Source organism: Castor canadensis, chromosome 16, assembly GCF_047511655.1.
Source record: "Castor canadensis chromosome 16, mCasCan1.hap1v2, whole genome shotgun sequence".
Classification (NCBI taxonomy): Eukaryota; Metazoa; Chordata; class Mammalia; order Rodentia; family Castoridae; genus Castor; species Castor canadensis.
Genome location: NC_133401.1, coordinates 9593178 through 9612289, shown reverse-complemented (window position 1 = coordinate 9612289; position 19112 = coordinate 9593178). Strand labels below are relative to the sequence as shown.

The following is a 19112-nucleotide window of genomic DNA, read 5'->3' as shown; positions in this document are numbered from 1 at the left end:
GCCCCTTTCTGAACTTTTCCACCTCCTATCGGTCTCCAAAATACCCCCAAATACTCTCTGTACCCCACTTGGACTTCACCCATCAATTGCTCTTAATCCCCCTAGCTTCCAATCTTCCTTTTACAACTAGGCACCCCAATAAACCTCACAAACGTCTTATTCACAGGCCCTAACTTCTCCCCTCAGCACCCCACCCTCTTCAGGTCCCTAGTCCCACCAGCCACCCTTAACACCCCTTCTCCCCCAAACCCATGCTTTTTTATACCTTACTCCTTCCATCTCCCTCTTCAAACAACACAACCCCTCCGTGGCCCCCCGACTTCATCTTCAGACTTCCTGACTCTTCATCTCCTTTAGATAGCCACCCCCCAGCCTAATACTCCCTCAATTTCAATCTTTCCCATCGCAATCGCCCTCTCCACACTTAGGCTCCCAGACCCCTAATTCTACCCTCCCAATTCTACTTTAGCCTCCCCAATCACCTTCTCGGGTCCCCCAATTATTCCTCGCCCAGACCTTCCAAACCCTTCACCAGGCTCCTGATTCCTTTTTTGTGGATTCCCATATTCCCTGCCTGGCCGCTAATTTATTTTTTCCACATTCCCAATTCCTTCCTCAAGCTCTGCGATTCCTTTTCGGGACGCCAAATACCTCCCCAGCATCGCCAATTCCTTCCCAGGACCCTCAATTCCCTCTGTATACCTTCAACCCCCTCCCCCGCTCCTCCCCCCAGCCCGTCCGGCCCGCGCACCTTGCGCTGCTGCTTCTCCCAGGCCGGGTCCAACAGCAGGTCCCGGTCCCAGTCGTCCTCTTGGGCCATGTAGTCGCCCATGCTACCCCCGCCGCCAGCACCATTGCCCCCGCTGCTGGGGCCGTACTGGTACGCCTGGTTCGCCGCGTGGTAGTCCACCATTCCGCCGCCTCTTGCTCGCCCACCAGCCGGTCTTCTCCCGCCTCAGCTCCCGCCCCTATGCCGAAGCCTCCGCCGCAGCCGCTGCTTCAGCTGCTATAGCCCGCCCTCCCCCGGCGCCTGCGCACTGCCCGCCGCGTCTGCGCACTGCGCCGCCACCGCCCTCCCGCGCGCGCGCACCTGACGGGCTAAGCACCGCCCACGGGAGCTTGGCGCCTGCGCAGAGCCAACCTCCTCCCTCCGCTCTCTAGCGAGCCGCGCCCCTCCTCCGCGTGAACGCGCACGTCATCTGCGTGTGGGCAGGGCAGAAGCCGGAATGAGTCACAAGGTGGGGTTCGGCTTCTGGCCTTCACCTGCTCTGGCGTGGAACGTACTCCCGTTCTACAATTCAAACGTCACAAGTATTTATTGACCGCCGCGTGCCATGCATTGGCACTAAATCCTTGCCCTCATGAAACGATCTTCTAGTGAAGGGAGACAAAAATAAATCTAGGTGGGCGTTAGTGGCTCACACCTGTGATCCTAGCTGGTTGGGAGGCTGAGATCCAGCCAATCGCGGTTAGAGGCCAGCCCCAGGAAATAGTTCTGGAAACCCCATCTCCACAACAACCGGAGCAAAATGGACTGGAGGCATGGCTTACGAGGTAGAGTGCCTGCTTTGCAAGTGAGAAGCCCTGAGTTTAAACCTGATCCCACCAAAAAAAGGAAAGAGAAAAGAAAGGAAAAAAAATCTAGCATAAGCAGGAATGCAAAGTACTCGGGGTAGGCCTTGTGGAGAAGATGGTGGAAATGGACATGAGAGTTAGATTGGATTGCAATCGGTACTGGCTGACTAGGAAAGCAGAGGATTCTTTAGAGTTTTCAATCCTCATTCATTCAACAAACATGTACTGAGCACCTATTTAATGGTCACCAAGTGACTAACCTTGTAGTGGGGATGGGCAACAATAAATAAGCAAACAAATACAGATAAACGACAGTGCCACGATAATGGGCACCTCAACTATAAATATTCAAAACTGAGCTCTTGCAGTGAAACCTGATTTTCCTAGAGTGGAGTCATCCCCATTTCAGTGAGTGACTCCTCCATTCTTCCATGAGCTCGACAATGACGTAGCAGTCATCTTTCACTCCTGTCTTTACACCCACACCCAGAAGTTCAGCCAGATTCGACCCACTTCCCCCTGTCCATGATCCTACCCTGTCTGTCCAGCCTCACCCTAGCTTGCCTTGGACCATCACAGCAGCCTCCTTCCTGTTTCCAGGATCCCCCTCCCTCCCTCAGTTCCACAATCTCAATCTCTTCCCCCCCCCCCCCGCCCTTTTCGAGATAGTTTTCCTATATATCTCAGGCAGGAACTCAAGATTCTCCTGCCTCAACTTCTGTAATTACAGGAGTGAACCAACCACCACATCTAGCCTTCCCCACACTCTTTCCAGCAAAAAGCCAGAGCCAGTGAACACCTGAGTGAGATGATGCCCCTCCCTCTTCTCAGAACCCTCTTGAGACTCCACACTAGAGTAAAAGCAAAGGCAAGGTGGAGGACTGCAGGAGGCCACCCTACCCTGTCACAGCCCAGCCCAGCCCAGTTTTTGAAACAGCCAAAAGGCCTAACCCAGGTCTTCCACATCCTGGTTCCTGTTCTCCTGGGCTCACCTCCCATGCTAGTCCTAGTTTGCTGGCAACCTTGCTGTTTTTTTCGGCGGCACTGGAGTTTGAATTCAGGACATCATGCTTGCGCTCTTACTGCTTGAGCCATTCCACCAGTTTTTTTTTTTTTTTTTTTTGGTGATGGTTTTTTTGAGATAGGGTCTCCAGAACTATTTGCCCAGGGCTAGCTTGGAACTTCGATCCTCCTGATCTCTGCCTCCTGAGCAGCTAGGATTACAGGCGTGAGCCACCAGTGACCAGATTCTTAACTGTTTTTTGCAACGTGCTAGGGAACACACTCAGCCTCAGGCCTCTGTACGTGGTGACATGTTATCACTGTTTGCCACTTTCCCCAGATTCTAGATTTCAGTGGCTCATGACCTCTTCTACTGTGAATCTTTGCAGAAATATCACCTGATCCATGAGATCTTCCCTATCTACCCTATATAAGACAGCACCCTGGACTGGGGGTGTTGCTTGCCTAGTGTGGTGCCAAAGACCCTGGGTTCCAAACCAAAGTCACACACACACACACAAAAATTGTCACCATTTCAGATGCTGACATTTCTTTTTTTTCATTAGAGAATACTTTATTAGTTTATGTAATCAAGCCCATGTAGTAAGAACTTACATAGTTAACAAACTGAGTTACCCCTGTACCAATGAAAAAATTAAGTTCAATGATTCTAGACCAATATGGCTATTAATTTATGTACAATGCCAACGCAACACAATAAAGTGGGATACTAAGTTCCAAAAGTTCACATATTTGTATATATAGTTATGGTCATATAAAAAGACCAAACACAGCAGTGTTATACATCAGTAGCAGGAACAGCTGGACAAAATTATAGACATCCTGCACATGCCATTTAAAAAAACAAGTAAAACAATACCCCAGAAAGTTCTGTTACTGTTGTGGTACCTGGCACTATTTTTTTTTTTTTTTTTTTTTTAGCTTCTCAATCATCTGGAAAGAAACCATCTTAGAGTAACATCATTAAATACAGCTCTGGTATGGCACGGTCTCTATTGGGTATCATCAGGCAGGTACAAGGTATTTTAGGGCTGGGGGCATGGTTTGATGGGCAAGCACCTGCCTAGCAAGCCAAAGGCCCCGAGATCAAATCCCAGTACTAGACTTTTATCCTAAATGCAGTGGGAAGTTCAGGTGGGATTTTCAGCAGTTGGGGGTGAGATCTGGTCCCACTGTTAGTGTCCCTATGGGTACACAAGGGGAATGGATTGAAAGTTTGGGCACAAGGAACCCACTAAGGGGCCTGCTGCAGTGGTCCAGTTGAGGCAGTAAGGACCAGGGTCACGTCAGAGCACAGTACCATGGAGGATTGGAACTGGGAGAGTGGAGGTGACACGGCATGAACTTGACTTTGTTGGGAGAATCATAACTGCTTCTAAGTTTTGGAAACCTAAACAACCAGGAAGTGTGAACTTTATTGAGATGGGGAAGGACCTGAGGGGGGATGGTTGTCAGGAAGCTAAAGATCTGAGTTAGACTACAAGGGGAACTGATTGTAGGAGGGGTTTCTACCTCAGTCCAACAACTTGGGGTCGGGATTAGAAGACCCAGTCCCCCCCACTCTCCCCGCAGGTACAGGAGCTGCTCTCCTCCCTAAGGTGGTTGAAGGAATCCCTAGCAAGCAGGGGAAGGGACAAGCCTGTTTTCCCAGGGGATGCCTATGCCCCCAGGTGTGTTGACTGTTTCCCAAGCTGGGCTCCTGACTGTCTGGGAGAACAAGTCCAGGACTTTGCACTAGGACCAGTCTTGGTGGAGGAGGGCAGGTCCCTTGGGTGCTGGGCCATCAGCCCCTCCCCGCCTACTTCTGTTGGACATAGAGAAACCTCCCAGACCAAGGTCTCAGACATGGAGCCTACAGCATAGCCAGGGAGGCTCAGATGAAAGGCTCCTTGTAATTGCCAGCCTTGAGGCCGCTTCTTGCAGCTATCCACAGACAGTTGGTGAGATCAGCTGAATGTCTACTGAGGGCCAAAGGGCAGTAGGATAGGGGCTCTGAATGGGTAGGAAGAGACCAGAAGGTTTCCAGTTCACCATTTTGGTATTTGGTCAGAGTTAATTAAATGTCTATTCCACCTTTTTATTCTGGGGTTCTGGGGATAGAATCCAGGGCTTTGTGCATGCTAAACCACACTACCACTGGACGACACCCCAGCCCTTGTACCACTGTTGGCACTTAATGGCAGTTGACTGGGAAGGTGATATCTTCACAGGGTGGGAACAAGAGCAGATACTGAGAAGTCCTTGGTGATGTGGAAGCAGCCAGAACAGCAGGCCTGAACCCAAGAGGGTATCAGAAGCAATTGCCTGGCGGAATCTGCAGACAGCAAGTTTATGATCTCTCAAAATGCCAAGCTGTTCCAAACTTTGCAGCCACAGAGTCCCAATTCAAGAAGGAGGTACAGTTGTGACCCTCCCCAGCCACAAATCCCAGACACAGAGATGTGAGCTAACATGTCCAAAAGACACTAGGCTGAGATGTGAACCCAGGCAGTCTTTGGCCAGAGCCAGCTGCTCAAAGTACAGTCCTGCAGTGAAAGCAGGATGGCAAAGCAGGACAAGATGTGGCTGCCAAAGGACAAAAGGTCATTTCTCCCCGTATGGAGCAGCCAAGGCCAGTTGCACAGGTTGTGTGCCACACAAGGACACCTGCCAAGCAGATGCCTGGTTGTCGCCCTACCCACAGGGGTACCTCTCTAATCTGCACAAGTTTGTGTGTCCAACACGCTTTTGTCCTATCCCTGGGGCTGGGACACTTCCTAGTTCCTGCTAAGGTCTGGAGCTCAGGGAAAAGGGTGCCTGTCCCACCCTGGCTCCCCAAGACAGAGCCCTCTGAGGAATGTGCAGCACAGAGGGCTGGGCAGGCTGGCAGCTGGCACATGGTAGTGGTGGCCAGTCCACACCAAGGGCCGACATCCTCCTGAGGCATTTCATCTCTATTTCCCTATTGTCTTCACACCTTCTCCCCTGCCCTCCCCCCCACCCAACCATGGGGAAATCACCTGAAAACCACCCTGCTAACCACTCAGTGGCATGAGCTGGGCAGAGAATGGCTGCCTTGCTTGAGGATGTCCCAATTTCCAGCAGTTTCTCTGACCTGAAGTATGGGAGGACTGGTTTGCCAACATGACAAACTCTGAAATCTGAAAATAATAGCAGCTTACTTTTTGTTCTTTTAAGGCTGGCCTGGAACTCGGAACTGTCCTGCCTCAGACTGGGAGTGCTGGGCTGTACCACCACCACGCCCATCTGATGGCTCACACAAAGAGTGAGAACAGGCCAGGCCCTGACCCCAGCCCTTCATTCACAAGAGCTCCTGGTGCTCACACCCTGCAGAAGGGCGCACTGTCCTCTCCCTTCCAGATGAGGAAGTTAAGGAACAGAGGCAGGGTCACCAGCCCAAGGACACCGATCCAACCGGCCCTCTGCTATGAGCCCAGCCCTGGGCTGGTGGTAGGGCCAGGCTCCCACAGCCATGCCCTTCCCTCCTCCAAGCTGACTCACCCTTGCTGCAGGTCAGGAAGGTGGGGGTGGGGTGAAAGGCTGCAGGGTGCGGCAAGGGGGAAGTCCAGGGGAAGAAAGGAGGAAGCCCCGAGAGGGGGGCAGGCCCAGCTCGGGGCGCAGAGGCCCACTCCCGGGCTCCCTCTGCTGGCTGAGGAGAGAGGCAGGACATGCACAGGGAGCAGAACACACCAGGGCTGAGTCAACAAATCTTTATTAAAACACCTGCAGTCACTGGGATGACGCCATGATGCTGGACACACCTGTTGAGAAGAGGAGGGTCCAGGATGAACTTGGAAGAGCAAGAAGGGAACCTCCAGCTGCCTGCCTCTGCACCACAATCCTTCAGGGATGGATTACCAGCCCCTTCTGAGCCCAGGTTACCAGGCAGTTTTAAAAGTGAACAAAAACAAACATCGACTGTGGAGAAAGAAGGCCTAGGCTCAAATCTCACTTCTGCTGCTTGGTAACAGCTGGGTGGCCCTGGGCAAGTTACTTAGCATCTCTGTGCCTCAGTTTCCCCATCTGTAAACACCACCCTGTAGGACTGTGAGAGCCACTCCTAGTCTAAGTATTGTTGGTCATTATCCCCACGTGGTACTTTTTCTTTTTTTGGGGGGATGGGTTACTGGAGACTGAACTCAGGGTCTCCTGTTCAACCAGGCACACACTGTACCACTGAGTCATGCCCCCAGTCCAATCACCATGGTACTTTTGACTGTGAACGAAGGGCTTACCCCTGTAGGTTTTCCAAGACCTCAACACAATGAGGCTTCCTTTTAAAGGTGAATGTCCACAGGTGCTGAGGTGTCCATGGCGCCACCCTGCTCCTTAAGCCAAACTACTGCTACGGATGGAGAAGGCAGCGGTGGCCATGTTCTGGCGTCAAACACCCAAATCAAAGGCTGTGGGCATGGCTCAAGCAGCAACGTGTCTGCCCAGCTAAGCATAAGACCCAGAATCCAAAGCCCAGCACCACAAGCTAAAAACACAGAACGCCAGGATCACAATGAAGTGGGCGAGGAAGAGACCAGGGCCCAATCGAGAAGAGTGAGGCACTGCACACCAGTTAAAAGGCTATGCCACTTTCTTTACCTATTCAGTTATTTAGAGACAGGATCTTGCTACATATCCCAGGCTAGCCTCAAACTCACAATCTTCCTGCTCCAATCTTCTGAGGGTTGGGATTATAGCTGTGTCCCACCACGCCTGGCTTCTAACTCTTTTTTGTTGAGTCTGTTAGACAAATGTGTGATGGTGACAAGAGTAATGGACAATTATTGTACTGTGCTCTTTGCTAAGTGCTATGGGTAGGTTTCTCACTTCACACCCATCATTCCACAAGGTAGGCATACCTTGGTATTAATTAACATCTATGGTATTAATTAATTACTATGAGGGTACTAACCTTATAGAGTAGGTACTCAAGTATAAAAATCACAGTGTTAATGCTGGGGACCTGACTCAAGTGGTGGAGCACCTGCCTAGCAAGCATGACTGAGTTCAAACCCCAGTTCAAGCACACTCCACATAAAAACCCACCACAGTGTTTTGTCATTGTTATTGTCACCCCCATTTCTTAGATGAGAAAACTAAGGCACAGAGAGATGAGATTACCCTAAGTTAGCCAGCTATGAGGTAGAGAACTGAGTCCCACCAGCTAACCTGACTGGAGCCTGCCGTGAGGACAAGGACAAAGGAGAGTCAGAGACAGAGCTCCTGGGCCCAGAAGGGTAATGGAGAAACCCTGTCAGGCCCCTCTAGGCCCTGGGAAATCTTTTTGTTGTTGTTTTGGGATTTTTTTAGGCAGGTCTTGCTATACAACACACGCTGGCTTTGAACTCTCCATCTTCCAACCTCAGCCTCCTAAAAGCTGGGATTACAGGTGTGTGCCACCACACCCAGCTCTAGGAAGTCTTGTGGAGCTCCGTGAGGAGGGACACAAGGCCTACAGCATCAGGGAAGGCCACCCAGCACTCCCGCCATTCCTCACTGGGCCAGAAGTCTCAAGATAGGCCCGTAGGGGTCTGGTAGATGTAAGTTCCCCAGCCTGGTCCTTTGCGCCCCAGCCCTGGTCTCTGTGGAAGGGCAACCCCTTCACCCCACAGCCTGAGACCTTGCGCCACCACTCACTGTCAAAGTCGATCTTCTCTACGATGTTCTTGGGCTTGATGCTCTCTTCCTGGCTGCAGATGAAGATCTGCCCTGACTCGTCAGCACTCCAGCCGTATTTGCTCATCCACACCTTCAGTTGATTGTCTGCAGGCAACACAGGCAGCACAAGGGTGTCAGTTGCCTGATCCCCAGCACAAGGGACATGGATGATGACAGCACTGTGTGTCAGAGGTAGCAGGGCTCACCAGGCAGGTGCCCTGCTTCCCTAACTGCTCTGTTTCCTGCCAACACAGCAGCTGTGGCCACATGGGCCACTCTGCAGCCATTTCCACCTTCTGTAGCTCATTCTCCACATGCCCACCAGAGGGCGCTCCCCAGCTCTCTCATTTTTTCCAGACAGGGCTTTGTCTTCTCCCAGGGCAAATCCTCTGCTTCCTATAAGAGTGGTGTAGTTACTTTCCTTCTTCTCCCTCCACCAAGATGAAATGCAGGAAAATTAAGCTACTGTCACTATCACTAACAGTAAGCTGTTTGGCCCTAAGGAAACACGCTGCCATAGTTGTCCTGACTGAACAGCATTTAGTCACCTGATTTCCTGTGGGACTGTTTAATAATTCCATACAGATCTGCCTAATCCTCACACTAAATTCAATTTCTTTTTTAGCCCAGGCTGGCCTCAAACTTGAGATCCTCTTACCTCAGCTGAGATTATAGCCAGGAACTACTACACTTGGTATGCAACTTTCACTTTTAAATATGCAAAACAGCCAGGCACTGGTGGCTCACGCCTGAAATCCTAGCTACTCAGGAGGCAGAGATCAGGAGGATAGAGGTTCAAAGCAAGGCAAATAGTTCGGGAGACCCTATCCTGAAAAAACCCATCACAAAAAAAAGGGCTGGTGGAGTGGTGGAGTGGCTCAAGCAGCCAAGAGTGCCTGCTTAGCAACCTTGAGGTCCTGAGTTCAAACCCCACATCACCAAAAAAAAAAAAAAAAAAGCAAAACATCCACCCAATGTAAAACACGAAGTAAGTGCCAGACAAAAAATGTCTCATAAAAAAGTTAGCTTCCACTAAAAACCAAACAATACACACACACCCTACCTGGATTAAAAGGCAAAAACCTGCCAGGTGCCGGTGGCTCACACCTGTAATCCTAGCTACTCAGGAGGCAGAGATCAGGAGGATCACAGTTCACAAGACCCTATCTCAAAAAAACCCATCACAAAAAAGGCCTGGTGGAGTGGCTCAAGGTGAAGACCCTGAGTTCAGGCCCCAGTACCTAAGCCCATCATTTCCTCCCTGCATCCGCTTCCCCTCCCAGTTGTAATTACTTCCCTTAGTTTCTTGACTTTCCTTTTTGCAACAGTAAAGGCACAAACACTTTGGTTTACTTTTTGGAGGAAATCTTTTAAAAACATTACCCAATCACAGCCACCCTCCCCGTGCTCGGACCATTCTCACTCAGGGAAGGACAAAGTCCTCTAAGATCCCCGTGACCTGGAAGTTCCCCTCTAACCATCTCCCTGCCCTCAGCCCCTCAGTCACTCTGCTCTGGCTATAGGCCCATGCCACCCTGTAAGTTTGACAGGCAGGCCCTGCTCCAAGATCGCAATGTCCATGTTGCCCTCAGGCTGGTCACCTCACTCCACTGGGGTAACTGTCAAACGAGCTGTCTCACAGGGCATGAATTGCCACGGGACATGTACACCTCCTTCTCTGTTTCTTGGCCATTCTGCTTTGTTCACTGCCATGTGCCCAGTGTCTAGTTGGTTGATGGAGTCAATAAACAAATGACATGGCACTTCCCGAGGCAGGGTGCATTCTGCACCAAGCCCAAGCCCATTTTTCCTCCCTAGGCTTGGTGATGACCTAGAGAGGCCAGACGTGTCCACCTGAGCTGGCTGAGGCCCAAGCCCCTGCCCACCCCAAACCTTCCAGATTGGCACAAAGGACCCAGAGGCCTTACCTGTCAGATCCCCAAGCATCTCAGCCAACAGCCAGCGGTCGATGTGCTGGTACGTGATGCCCACGACATGGCAGATAACTAGAGATTGGAGACAATGGTGGTAAGGGACAGCCCCTAGGACCCTGCTGCCAACCCCCCTCCACCACATACACACACACTTCCCCTCGGAGCCTAGGCTCAGAGAAGGACTTACATTTCCGGACAGAGTCTTCAAAGCCAGTTATACCTTCTAAGAGATCCATGTTTTCATCCAGGGCTTGCTGTGAGAGGAGTAAGGGTGTTCACAGTGTTAATACCGATAGCATTGTGATATCAGTGATGTTAATGTTTGAGAGTTTGAAGCAGGAGGATCGAGAGTTCATGACCAGCCTGGGCTATAGAGCAAGTTCCAGGCCAGCCTGGGCTATACAGCAAGACCCTGTCTCAATAAATAAGAACATTGTTAGTAGCAGCTAACATGTGAACATTCGCCCCACAGTGGCCATTCTCTCGTGTGCAGCCCTGTGACTTAAGCTACTGTTATGCCCATTTTAGTACTGGGGAGACAGGACCAAGTGATTTGTCTAAGATCGTAGCTTGGGAGTTGAACCTGGCAGGCTGAAACCCAAACCCCACAAACGGGACACACAGATTAGTCAAATGAATTTAGCCACATACCCATGCCAGACATTTCTTTCGGCAGTACTGGGGTTTGAACTCAGGACCTCACACTTGCTAGGCAGGTGCTCTACCATTTGAGCCACTCCACCAGCCCTGTTTCGTGATGGGTCTTTTTGAGACAGTCTCCTGAACTATTTCACGGGGCTGGCTTTAAACCTTGATTCTCCTGAACTCAGCCTCCTGAGTAGCTAGGATTACAGGCGTGAGCCATGGGTGCCCAGTCCCTGCTGACCTTCTAAGGGCCACAGCATTTTTTGTGCCCTGACTCCCTTTCACTCACCTGGCTCCAGCCACAGGGCTCCTCACTGCTCCTCTAACCTGTTAGGTACCTACCCACCTCAGGCTCTTTGCACCACTGCTGTGCCTGGAGTTCTCCCCCATGGCTACCACCCTCCTCTCCCTCAGGTTTCTGTTCAATCACCACCTTCCCAGAAAGGTCCCACCATCAGGAGTGTGTGTGCATTGTGGTGGGGGGGGTGAGGTGGAGGAGGGATGAAGGGACACTAAGGAGCAGCCAGTGAACTCAGAAGAAAACCAGGAGAACAGCTATCCTCCTTGCCAAGTGACAGAGGGTTTGGGAAGCAGGGCGTGATCACCTATATTGCTTGCTGTTGGGAGGGTAAGATTAGGTCAAGAGACCAGCCCATTGGATCTAGCAATGTGTATCCAAGAAGAACAACTTGCTTTTGTTTTGCATTTATGGCAGCACTGGGGTTTGAAATCTGCGCCTTTCACTTGCAAAGCAGGCACTCTACCGATTGAGTCACTTCTCCAGTCAATTTTGCTATGGTTATTTTGGAGATGAGGTCTCAGGAACTGTTTGGGTTGGCCTTGAAATTTGATTCTCCTGATCTCAGCCTCCAAGGCTAGGATTACAGGCATGAGCCACTGGCACTCAGGTTTGTTTGTTTGTTTGTTTGTTTTTTGAGACAGGGTCTTGCTCTGCAGTCCAGACTGCCCTTGAACTCAAGATCCTCCTGTCTCAGGAGGAACCCTGAGTGCTGGGATTACCAAAAAAATAAAACACACATTCTCCTGTAGCGTGCGTGCTGAGGAGTAGGGTTTGTCACCGCAGCATGAGTGGGCCAAGTGGAGGGGGTTCCAGTCAACAGGGGGAGAAGAGGGTATGGAGCACAGCAGCCTGGCCTGTCCTTGGAGCAGCATAACCAACAGCCTTGCTTTGCCCAATCGACATGAGATTATGGGACGTGAGGCTTTTGTTTATTTGTGTTTCGTTTTGAGCAAGCAATTGTCAGAAATTTCTATAACCTTGCTCTGGATGGAGCAGGGCAAGGCCTCAAACCATTTCCAATTGTTCTGGCAAGCACTGTAGGAATGCCCAGGGTCACAGCAGACCCAAGCACGCTGGAGGCTTGCTAGACTTTGGGTTTAGAACCAGGAAAGACCCAGGCAAACAGAGCTAGCTAGGCCTCTTACCCAGAAAAACGGCTGTAAGTGGAGCACTGAAAGAGGAGATGAGTGGAATTGGTAGGGAAAGTGGAGGTCAAGGGACAATCCTCTTTTGCCTTAGATGCTAGCCATATTTCTATGATGACAGGCAGATGGGATGTGAGGGAGGGGTGGAAAGAACAGCTGTGTGTCGCACTGTGGGGTGAGCAGGAAGGGGCTTCAGTACCTTGACCATTTGCCTGATGAAACAGAAAAGTACTAGGTGAGCTGTACACATGATGTCAGAGTCTGCCGGACGCCAGTGGCTCATGCCTGTAATCTCAGTCATTCAGCAGGCAGAGATCAGGAAGATCTTAGTTCAAAGCCAGCCCAAGGAAATAGTTTACGAGACCCTTTCTCAAAAAAAATCCATCACAAAAATGGACTGGTAGAGTGGCTCAAGTGGTAGAGCCTAGCGAGTGTGAGGCCCTGAATTCAAACTCCAGTACTAAAAAAAAAAAAGTCAGGGCCTGGGAACATACAAATTCTGCTCTAGCAGCTTGTCTTTCCTGAGACAGGGACTCATCATGCAGCCCAGGCTGGCCTGGAATTCATAATCCCATACTCTTCCTGCCTCAACCCTCAGAGTATTAGGAATGCAGGTGTGCACCACCATATCCAGCTTCTAGTTGCTTCTGTTTTCACCCAAGAAAATAAGCTAGATCATAAGCTAAGGCGGGAAGAGAGGTGATGAGGAAGTGCGAAGGACCACCTAGGCATGGTTGGGGAAGGAGTAACTGGAGCACAGGAACAAGATCACTGGGAGGGGTGGGGACCCTTATGCTGCAGAGAGCCCCAGCTCCTGGGGGTTGTCCAGCTGTGCTCATTCCCTCAGACACAGTGTAGGGGACACACACAGGACTTATGACAAAGAAGGAAGCAGAGTCCAAGGACCAGGCCAAGTATTGGAGGTCTCATAGAGTGAGTTGGGGAGCTGGGAGGAAGTGTCCAGAAGGAGCAATTAGTCAGGATAAGTCAAAGGCAATGACTCCCAACTTTGGGTGGATGCCAGAATCTCCTGGGATTATGTGCTAGGATCCCAATATGCCCCAGTCAGACAACTTCCATGGGGTCCTGTGCAGACAGGAACCAAGTTACAGTATCATTATTTAAAACCTCCTCAGGTCTGGCAGTGCGGCTCAAGTGGTAGAGCACTTGCCTAGCACACTTGAGGTCCTGAGTTCAAACCCCAGTACCAAAGAAAACAAAATTCAAAGGCCTTGAGCTGGTATTTTGGGCCAGGCATGGTGGCACATGTTTCTAATTCCAACTACTCAGAAGGCAGAGGTAGGAGGATCAAGTTTGGAGACTAGTCCGGACAAAGTTAGTTAGCATGAGACCCTGTCTGAAAAATAACTAAAGCAAAAAGCACTGGAGCAGTAGCTCAAGTAAGGAGTGCTACCTGCTACTTTGCAGAGGCCCAATGTGCAGAGGACTGGCCCAGGGATGACCGGGATGGAGGGGCTGAGGCCAGGTGGAAGATAAGTGGCTTGAACAAGAGAGCAGAGAACTGAGGGGTCACAGTGAGAATGAATCACCTATATGGCTTTTCAACCTCCCAGCATTAGGACAGAAGTACTAAGGAGTAACAGTGACAAGGACCAAATTCTTCAAGAAACAAGGAGCAACTGTCTAGGGAGGGGGCCTGGTGCCAATAAAGTGGTAGGAAGTAGGGACTCAGAGCTTCAGACTTGAAAGGGCTTCGGGAGGCATGTAGAGTTCTGGGAGGGGTGACAAGGACAAGGAGTCTGTCTAGCCTCCTGCTCTTTTGAGACAGGGTCTCACTATGTAGTCCAGGCTGGCCTTGAACTCCCAATACTCTTGCCTTGGTTTCCCAAGTTCCAAAATTATAGACTCACATTTCCACCACCAGCTTAGCCTTCTATCAGGAGGCTGCACACATAAGGACCAAAGAGAGAACTTGCTCAGAGTGGCTAAGCAGATAAAGGGCTTCAGCTCATGACTGATGGTGTGTCCTAAGAGGCCCAGTGGGAGGATGGGCATAGAGCTCAGTCTGACTCCTGGGTCTCTGTGAGACTGAACACCCAGCAGAGGGCCCACCGCCAAGCAGGCATCATGGCTACTTTTAGGACTCTGTTCCCCTCAGTTCAGCCCCCTGCTCTGCCCCTGGACCCAAGGGAAAGTCACCCAGAAGGCCTGGAAGTGGCAGGTCTCCAGCAGATCCCCCAGGTACAAAATCTGTCGGATAGGCCGTTCTTCTTGCTGGAAGGAAGAAGTGTTAAGGGTAAATGGCCACAAAGCCTGTGGAGGCTGGGGCTGGGTCCCAGGTCACCCTCCATCACCTTCCTTGAAGTCCCTTTCTCCAGAAAAAGAACCGAGAATTGGGAATTGAAGCTGTCCTCACCATATTTCTCGTGGGAATGCACAAAGGGGAGAGGGAGATCCCTGCAACAACTTGTAATGGCCAAATGGGAGAAATGACCTGAGGGCCCAGTGGTGGGGACCATGAGATCAACAGTGGCCTACCCACTTGCCAGGGCCAAGTCAATGCTGCCCATGACACATCTGGCGGATGGGTTCAATGAGCCATCTGCCATCTCAGTTTAACCATCAATGAGCAGGCAGGTATGACAGTACCTTGTCAGGCACAGGTGGGGACCCTGCTGAGTGTGTCAGTGACCTTGGGGAAGAGCAGGTCAAGGGTAAGAGAGGACAAAGTTCACTCTGTTTTCTTTTTTTATTTTTTTTGAGATAGGGTCTCACTATGAAGCCCTAGCTGGTCTCAAACTAGCAATTCTCCAGTAGCTGCCTCTGAGTGCTGGGACTGGGACTGCAGGACTGATCCACCACACCTGGCCCTAGTTCACAGATTTCCACCCAACATTCACAGAATGCCAACTCTGGGCCAGACAGTAAGGACACATGTAAACGAAGATCCTCAAGGAGCTGTCAACCCACTTCTCCACGGCCCCTGGCAATGTCACCTGCCTGTGGGTTGGTGGCTCCCTACTCTCCTGGAGTCATTCTAGAGCATAAATCTGATCGTAATGGCCTGTAGCTCCAAAGTTTTCCATGGCTCCTCAGTGCCCTTCAGGCTGGGCACCTCCCACTGAGAAACCCATGGCCTTCCTATACCACGCTTCCTTCCCCAGCTTTTATAAGGAAAAAAACAACATATACATACATATGTATATTATATATAGTACTGGGGTTTGAAGTCAGGCTCTCATGCTTGCTAGGCAAATTTGAACTACATCCCAGCCCTCTGAGCTCCTCGGTTCCCTCCAGCCCCTTACCGGGATCACCCTTGCCTTCCCTTTCCCCTGGCTTCCCTATGTTCCCACTTGCAGAAAGCTGTCTGGAACCTCCAGGCAGAACAGGGTGCCTCTTAACTCCAGCACTGACCACTGGGATGTGTTCTCACTGGACTGTGAGAGCTGCTTGAGGGTAGGGTTGGGACAGGTTGTCCCAGTCACTGTGGGGTCCCAGTTCAGCCCAGCGAATGCAGAGCATTTACCCGGTACCGGGGAAGGAGCTTGCAGAGGCACCTGTCCCACCTCCCACCACAGCACTGAAGGAGGAGAAGGATACATGTGCCTGGTCAATCATACACTTGCACAGGGTGAAGTCGGTGTGGGGCAGGTTGGTGAGGGCCTTCAGCAGGATCTGGGCAGTGACCGTGGTCTGAAAGAAGGCTGGGTTGAACTGGTACCTGAGAAAGGGAACAAGAGACGTGACAATGTGGTAACTCCAGGTCCCCAGGACTCGCCATTTTCCAGGCAGGTGGCTGCTGCTTTAGTCTAGAGTTTGGGAGTTGGAAATGTTGGGTTCCAAGCCCAACCACACTTTTTGGGTGTGGAACCTTAAACTCAGAGCCCACTTTCCTGTCTAGAGATGTAGACAGTTAATCAACACAAACTGAATTGGGGAAGGGGGCAGTTATATGACCACAAACAAATGAGGACAGAAGCAGCACTGGAGTGATGATTACAACTCGGGAGCCTGAAAGCCTAAGTTCAAACTTCCCTGCTGATGGCCTCGGACTGCTCATTTCAAAGTCCCTGCTTTTAGTTCCCTCCCTTTCAAAAGAGGACAAGACTGGGGAGTGTAGATCAATGGTCCTTAGCATGAATGAGGCCCTAAATTCAATCTCCAGCCTCCTCAAAGCAAATGCAAAAAACAAAGCAAAACAAAACACATCATTTTCATGGGCAATATAGCAACTGAGAAACACATACAAAGCCTGGGGCACAAGCAGCATGTGCTTGATGTCCATGAGGCCCGGAGTTCCATACCCGGCTCCACAGAAAAACAGCAGCTTCACACAGTAAGCACTCACCAAGCTGCGCTAATCACAATAGCATTCTAAGCCACCCCTTAAGTGCAAGCATTATCTCCATTTTGCCTGTGAAAACTGAGGCTATATAACCTGCAAAAACTACCCAGCTGGTAATATGTCAAGTAAGCACCAAGTACATCCATCGATGGGACAGACCCTTAGGACAGAGTCACACAGTGGAACACTGTACAGCAATGGCAACTGCAACCACACAAAAAATGAACAGATGTCACAAAGCCAGTGCTGAGCTGTTGCTGGGTGTGAAAGCGCTTGTGCTGCATGCTTACAGCTCTGTCAGGTTCAAAGCAAACCTGAGCTAAACTCATCTGGATGCCCACATGTGGTAAAAGATCACACGAAGCCAGGCCACAAGAGTAGGATGGTGGTTACCAAGGGGAGGGGGGGGGGAAGAATGGGGACGACAGAGCACATGGCCAAGGCCTGTGCCACTAGCAACATCTTTGTATCATGGGTGGCAACTACACGATGTTCATCTACAATTACTTGTTAAGCTAAGTATCTTATATATGTTTTATAATTAATTTTTTTTTAAGTTGCCCCTCCTCCAGCTTCCTTGGCTTCCTAATCTTGCACAACAAAGAGAAGCCACATTCTGCAGGCTACCCCAGATACCTCTCCACCTGACAGTGTTGGGAGTAGCACCCTGCCAGCCAGCTGCTGGCACAGGAGTGTGAAAGGACTAGACACTCACAGTTTCAGGACAGCCAGGTTGGCTTCCAGATCGTAAGCATTCTCCTTGGCCTGTGTCTCCACATAGCGCTCCAAAGTGGACAGGTTCTCAGGATTATACCTAGAGGAGAATCAAGACAGTGAGCAGCTAGGTATGGTGATGCCCATCTGCATTCCAGCACTCAGCAAGCTGAGGCAAGAGGACCACAAATTCCAGGCCAGCCTGGGCTACACAGTCTGGAGTCTGCAGTCAGCCTGGACTGCATAGTAAGATCCTGTCTTAAAAGAAGAAAGATGCCAAGCACTAATCTCTCATGCCTATAATCCTATCTATGTGGGAGGCTGAGATCCTGAAAAATCATGGTTTGAGGCCAGCCTAAACAATAGTTCACAAAACCTCATCTCCAAAACATGAGCAAAAATGGACTGGAGGTGTTGGCTCAAACAGTAGAGCACTTGCTTTGTGAGTGCCTGCGTTGCAAGCCCAAACCCCTGCATTCAAACACCGCCCCCAAGAAAAACCCAAACACCCAGAAAGACAAGTGAGCAGAGAGGAGACAGGAGCCAAGGCCAGTCCCTTTATGTAGCTAAGGTGACACTATAGTCTGTTTTGTTGACCTTTCTTCCTTCCCTTGTAAATCTGGCCCTGGCCGGTGGCTCTACCCAAATAGTAAGTCAGCTCTATAACCTCTTATAAAATCCTCCCATAACCAAGACCTCGCTCTCTGAGATCCAGACCGAGATCTTGTCTAGGGTGCCCCCCAACCTCAGCCAACCAGCCACGGCAGCCTGAACATACAGCTGCCTGAATATCTGGGCTGCCCACCCCTCTCAGGATCTCACACCGGTCCATACCTTGATCCCCTCCTGCCCAGGTCAATGTCTAGCTTCCCCCAGCTTGGCCCTGACTACTCTTGGCTATCACCATCTGGAACGGGAATTCAGTCCACTAGAATTTGTTGACTTGTGGCTTGTCAGTCACCTCTGGTTTGCAGCACTGCCTACTACTGACAGAGTAAATGGCACTGCACAGATGTTGGATGAATGACGTGAGGGGCAGAGGAGGGAGAGATTAACGGAGACTAAGCAAGAGGGAAGACTGAGAAGCAGAGAGAAACCTTAAGACAATTAAAGAGGAAAATGAGTGCTTGGCTTTCTCTTGCCTCTAGGCCTTTCTAGTGCTGTTTCCTTAAACACCTCCTCCTTCACGATGACCTCCCTACCCACAGAATGACGGAGAACCACTACCCAGGCCAAGCCCAGGGCCCTGACAACCCCTTGCTGTCTTCGTAAATCCTCTTCTTCACCCCGCTTGGCCAGAACGCTGCCCCACACCGAGCTCGGACCTGTCGATACCCTTGAGCAACTTGCCCACGTTCGCTCTCATCTGCTCAAACATTGCCATGACTACGATCCCCTTCCACAACCACAGCTGAAATCGAACACGCGCCGGGAGCGCAGGCCTAGAGAACCGGAAGAGGAAGTAAGGGAAACGGAACATACGTCACGCCGCCTCGCCTACTCCGGGGAACGATGAAATGGAAGGCTCTTCCGGCAACTGCCACGCTTTCCGACCGCCACGTGATTTCTTCCCAGCGGGCGTAATTGGCGCGTGCGCATTCGCTCCGCCCAAGCTGAACCAACGGCGTGAGAAAAAGCCTCTTCTGCTGCAATGCGCAGGCGCGTTCTCTTGGCTACAAGGTGGAGCTAAACTTTTCCCGGGCCTGGCGAAACCGGTCCTTGAGCCTGGGACGCGCGCGCACGCGAGCTCTCCGGGAGGGGGACAGAGCTTTAATGGCGCGCGCGTAGTGTTGCGCGCGACCGTATATGCACAC

The 19112-nt window shown here is 51.0% G+C and overlaps 2 protein-coding genes and 1 non-coding gene across 7 annotated transcripts in view; all 3 read right to left on the bottom strand.

Moving 5' to 3' along the window:
• Window positions 1-1016, bottom strand: part of Actn4 (actinin alpha 4) — a 67168-nt gene extending 66152 nt beyond the window's left edge. For 3 of the 5 annotated variants that reach the window (XM_020178599.2, XM_074057181.1, XM_074057180.1), the window contains exon 1: window positions 752-1015. In XM_020178599.2, the coding sequence (XP_020034188.1) occupies window positions 752-913 (162 nt within the window). In that variant the 5' untranslated portion in view covers window positions 914-1015. Of the gene's footprint in view, window positions 1-751 lie in introns of all 5 variants that reach the window. The other 2 variants (XM_020178601.2, XM_020178600.2) reach the window with 2 other exon arrangements.
• A 5278-nt stretch (window positions 1017-6294) lies between these two features.
• Eif3k (eukaryotic translation initiation factor 3 subunit K) lies at window positions 6295-18781 on the bottom strand. Its single transcript, XM_020178611.2, has 8 exons — window positions 18624-18781; window positions 17300-17398; window positions 15840-15960; window positions 14436-14510; window positions 10372-10438; window positions 10179-10256; window positions 8230-8355; window positions 6295-6359 (listed from the first exon to the last, which is right to left on the bottom strand). Exons 1-8 carry the CDS (start codon window positions 18776-18778, stop codon window positions 6328-6330), a joined length of 753 nt encoding a protein of 250 aa, XP_020034200.2. The 5' UTR covers window positions 18779-18781; the 3' UTR covers window positions 6295-6327.
• Window positions 12086-12217, bottom strand: LOC141418348 (small nucleolar RNA SNORA9). Its single transcript, XR_012443005.1, has one exon. It is a non-coding gene; the product is annotated as a small nucleolar RNA SNORA9 (small nucleolar RNA).
• Window positions 18782-19112: the final 331 nt, after the last annotated feature.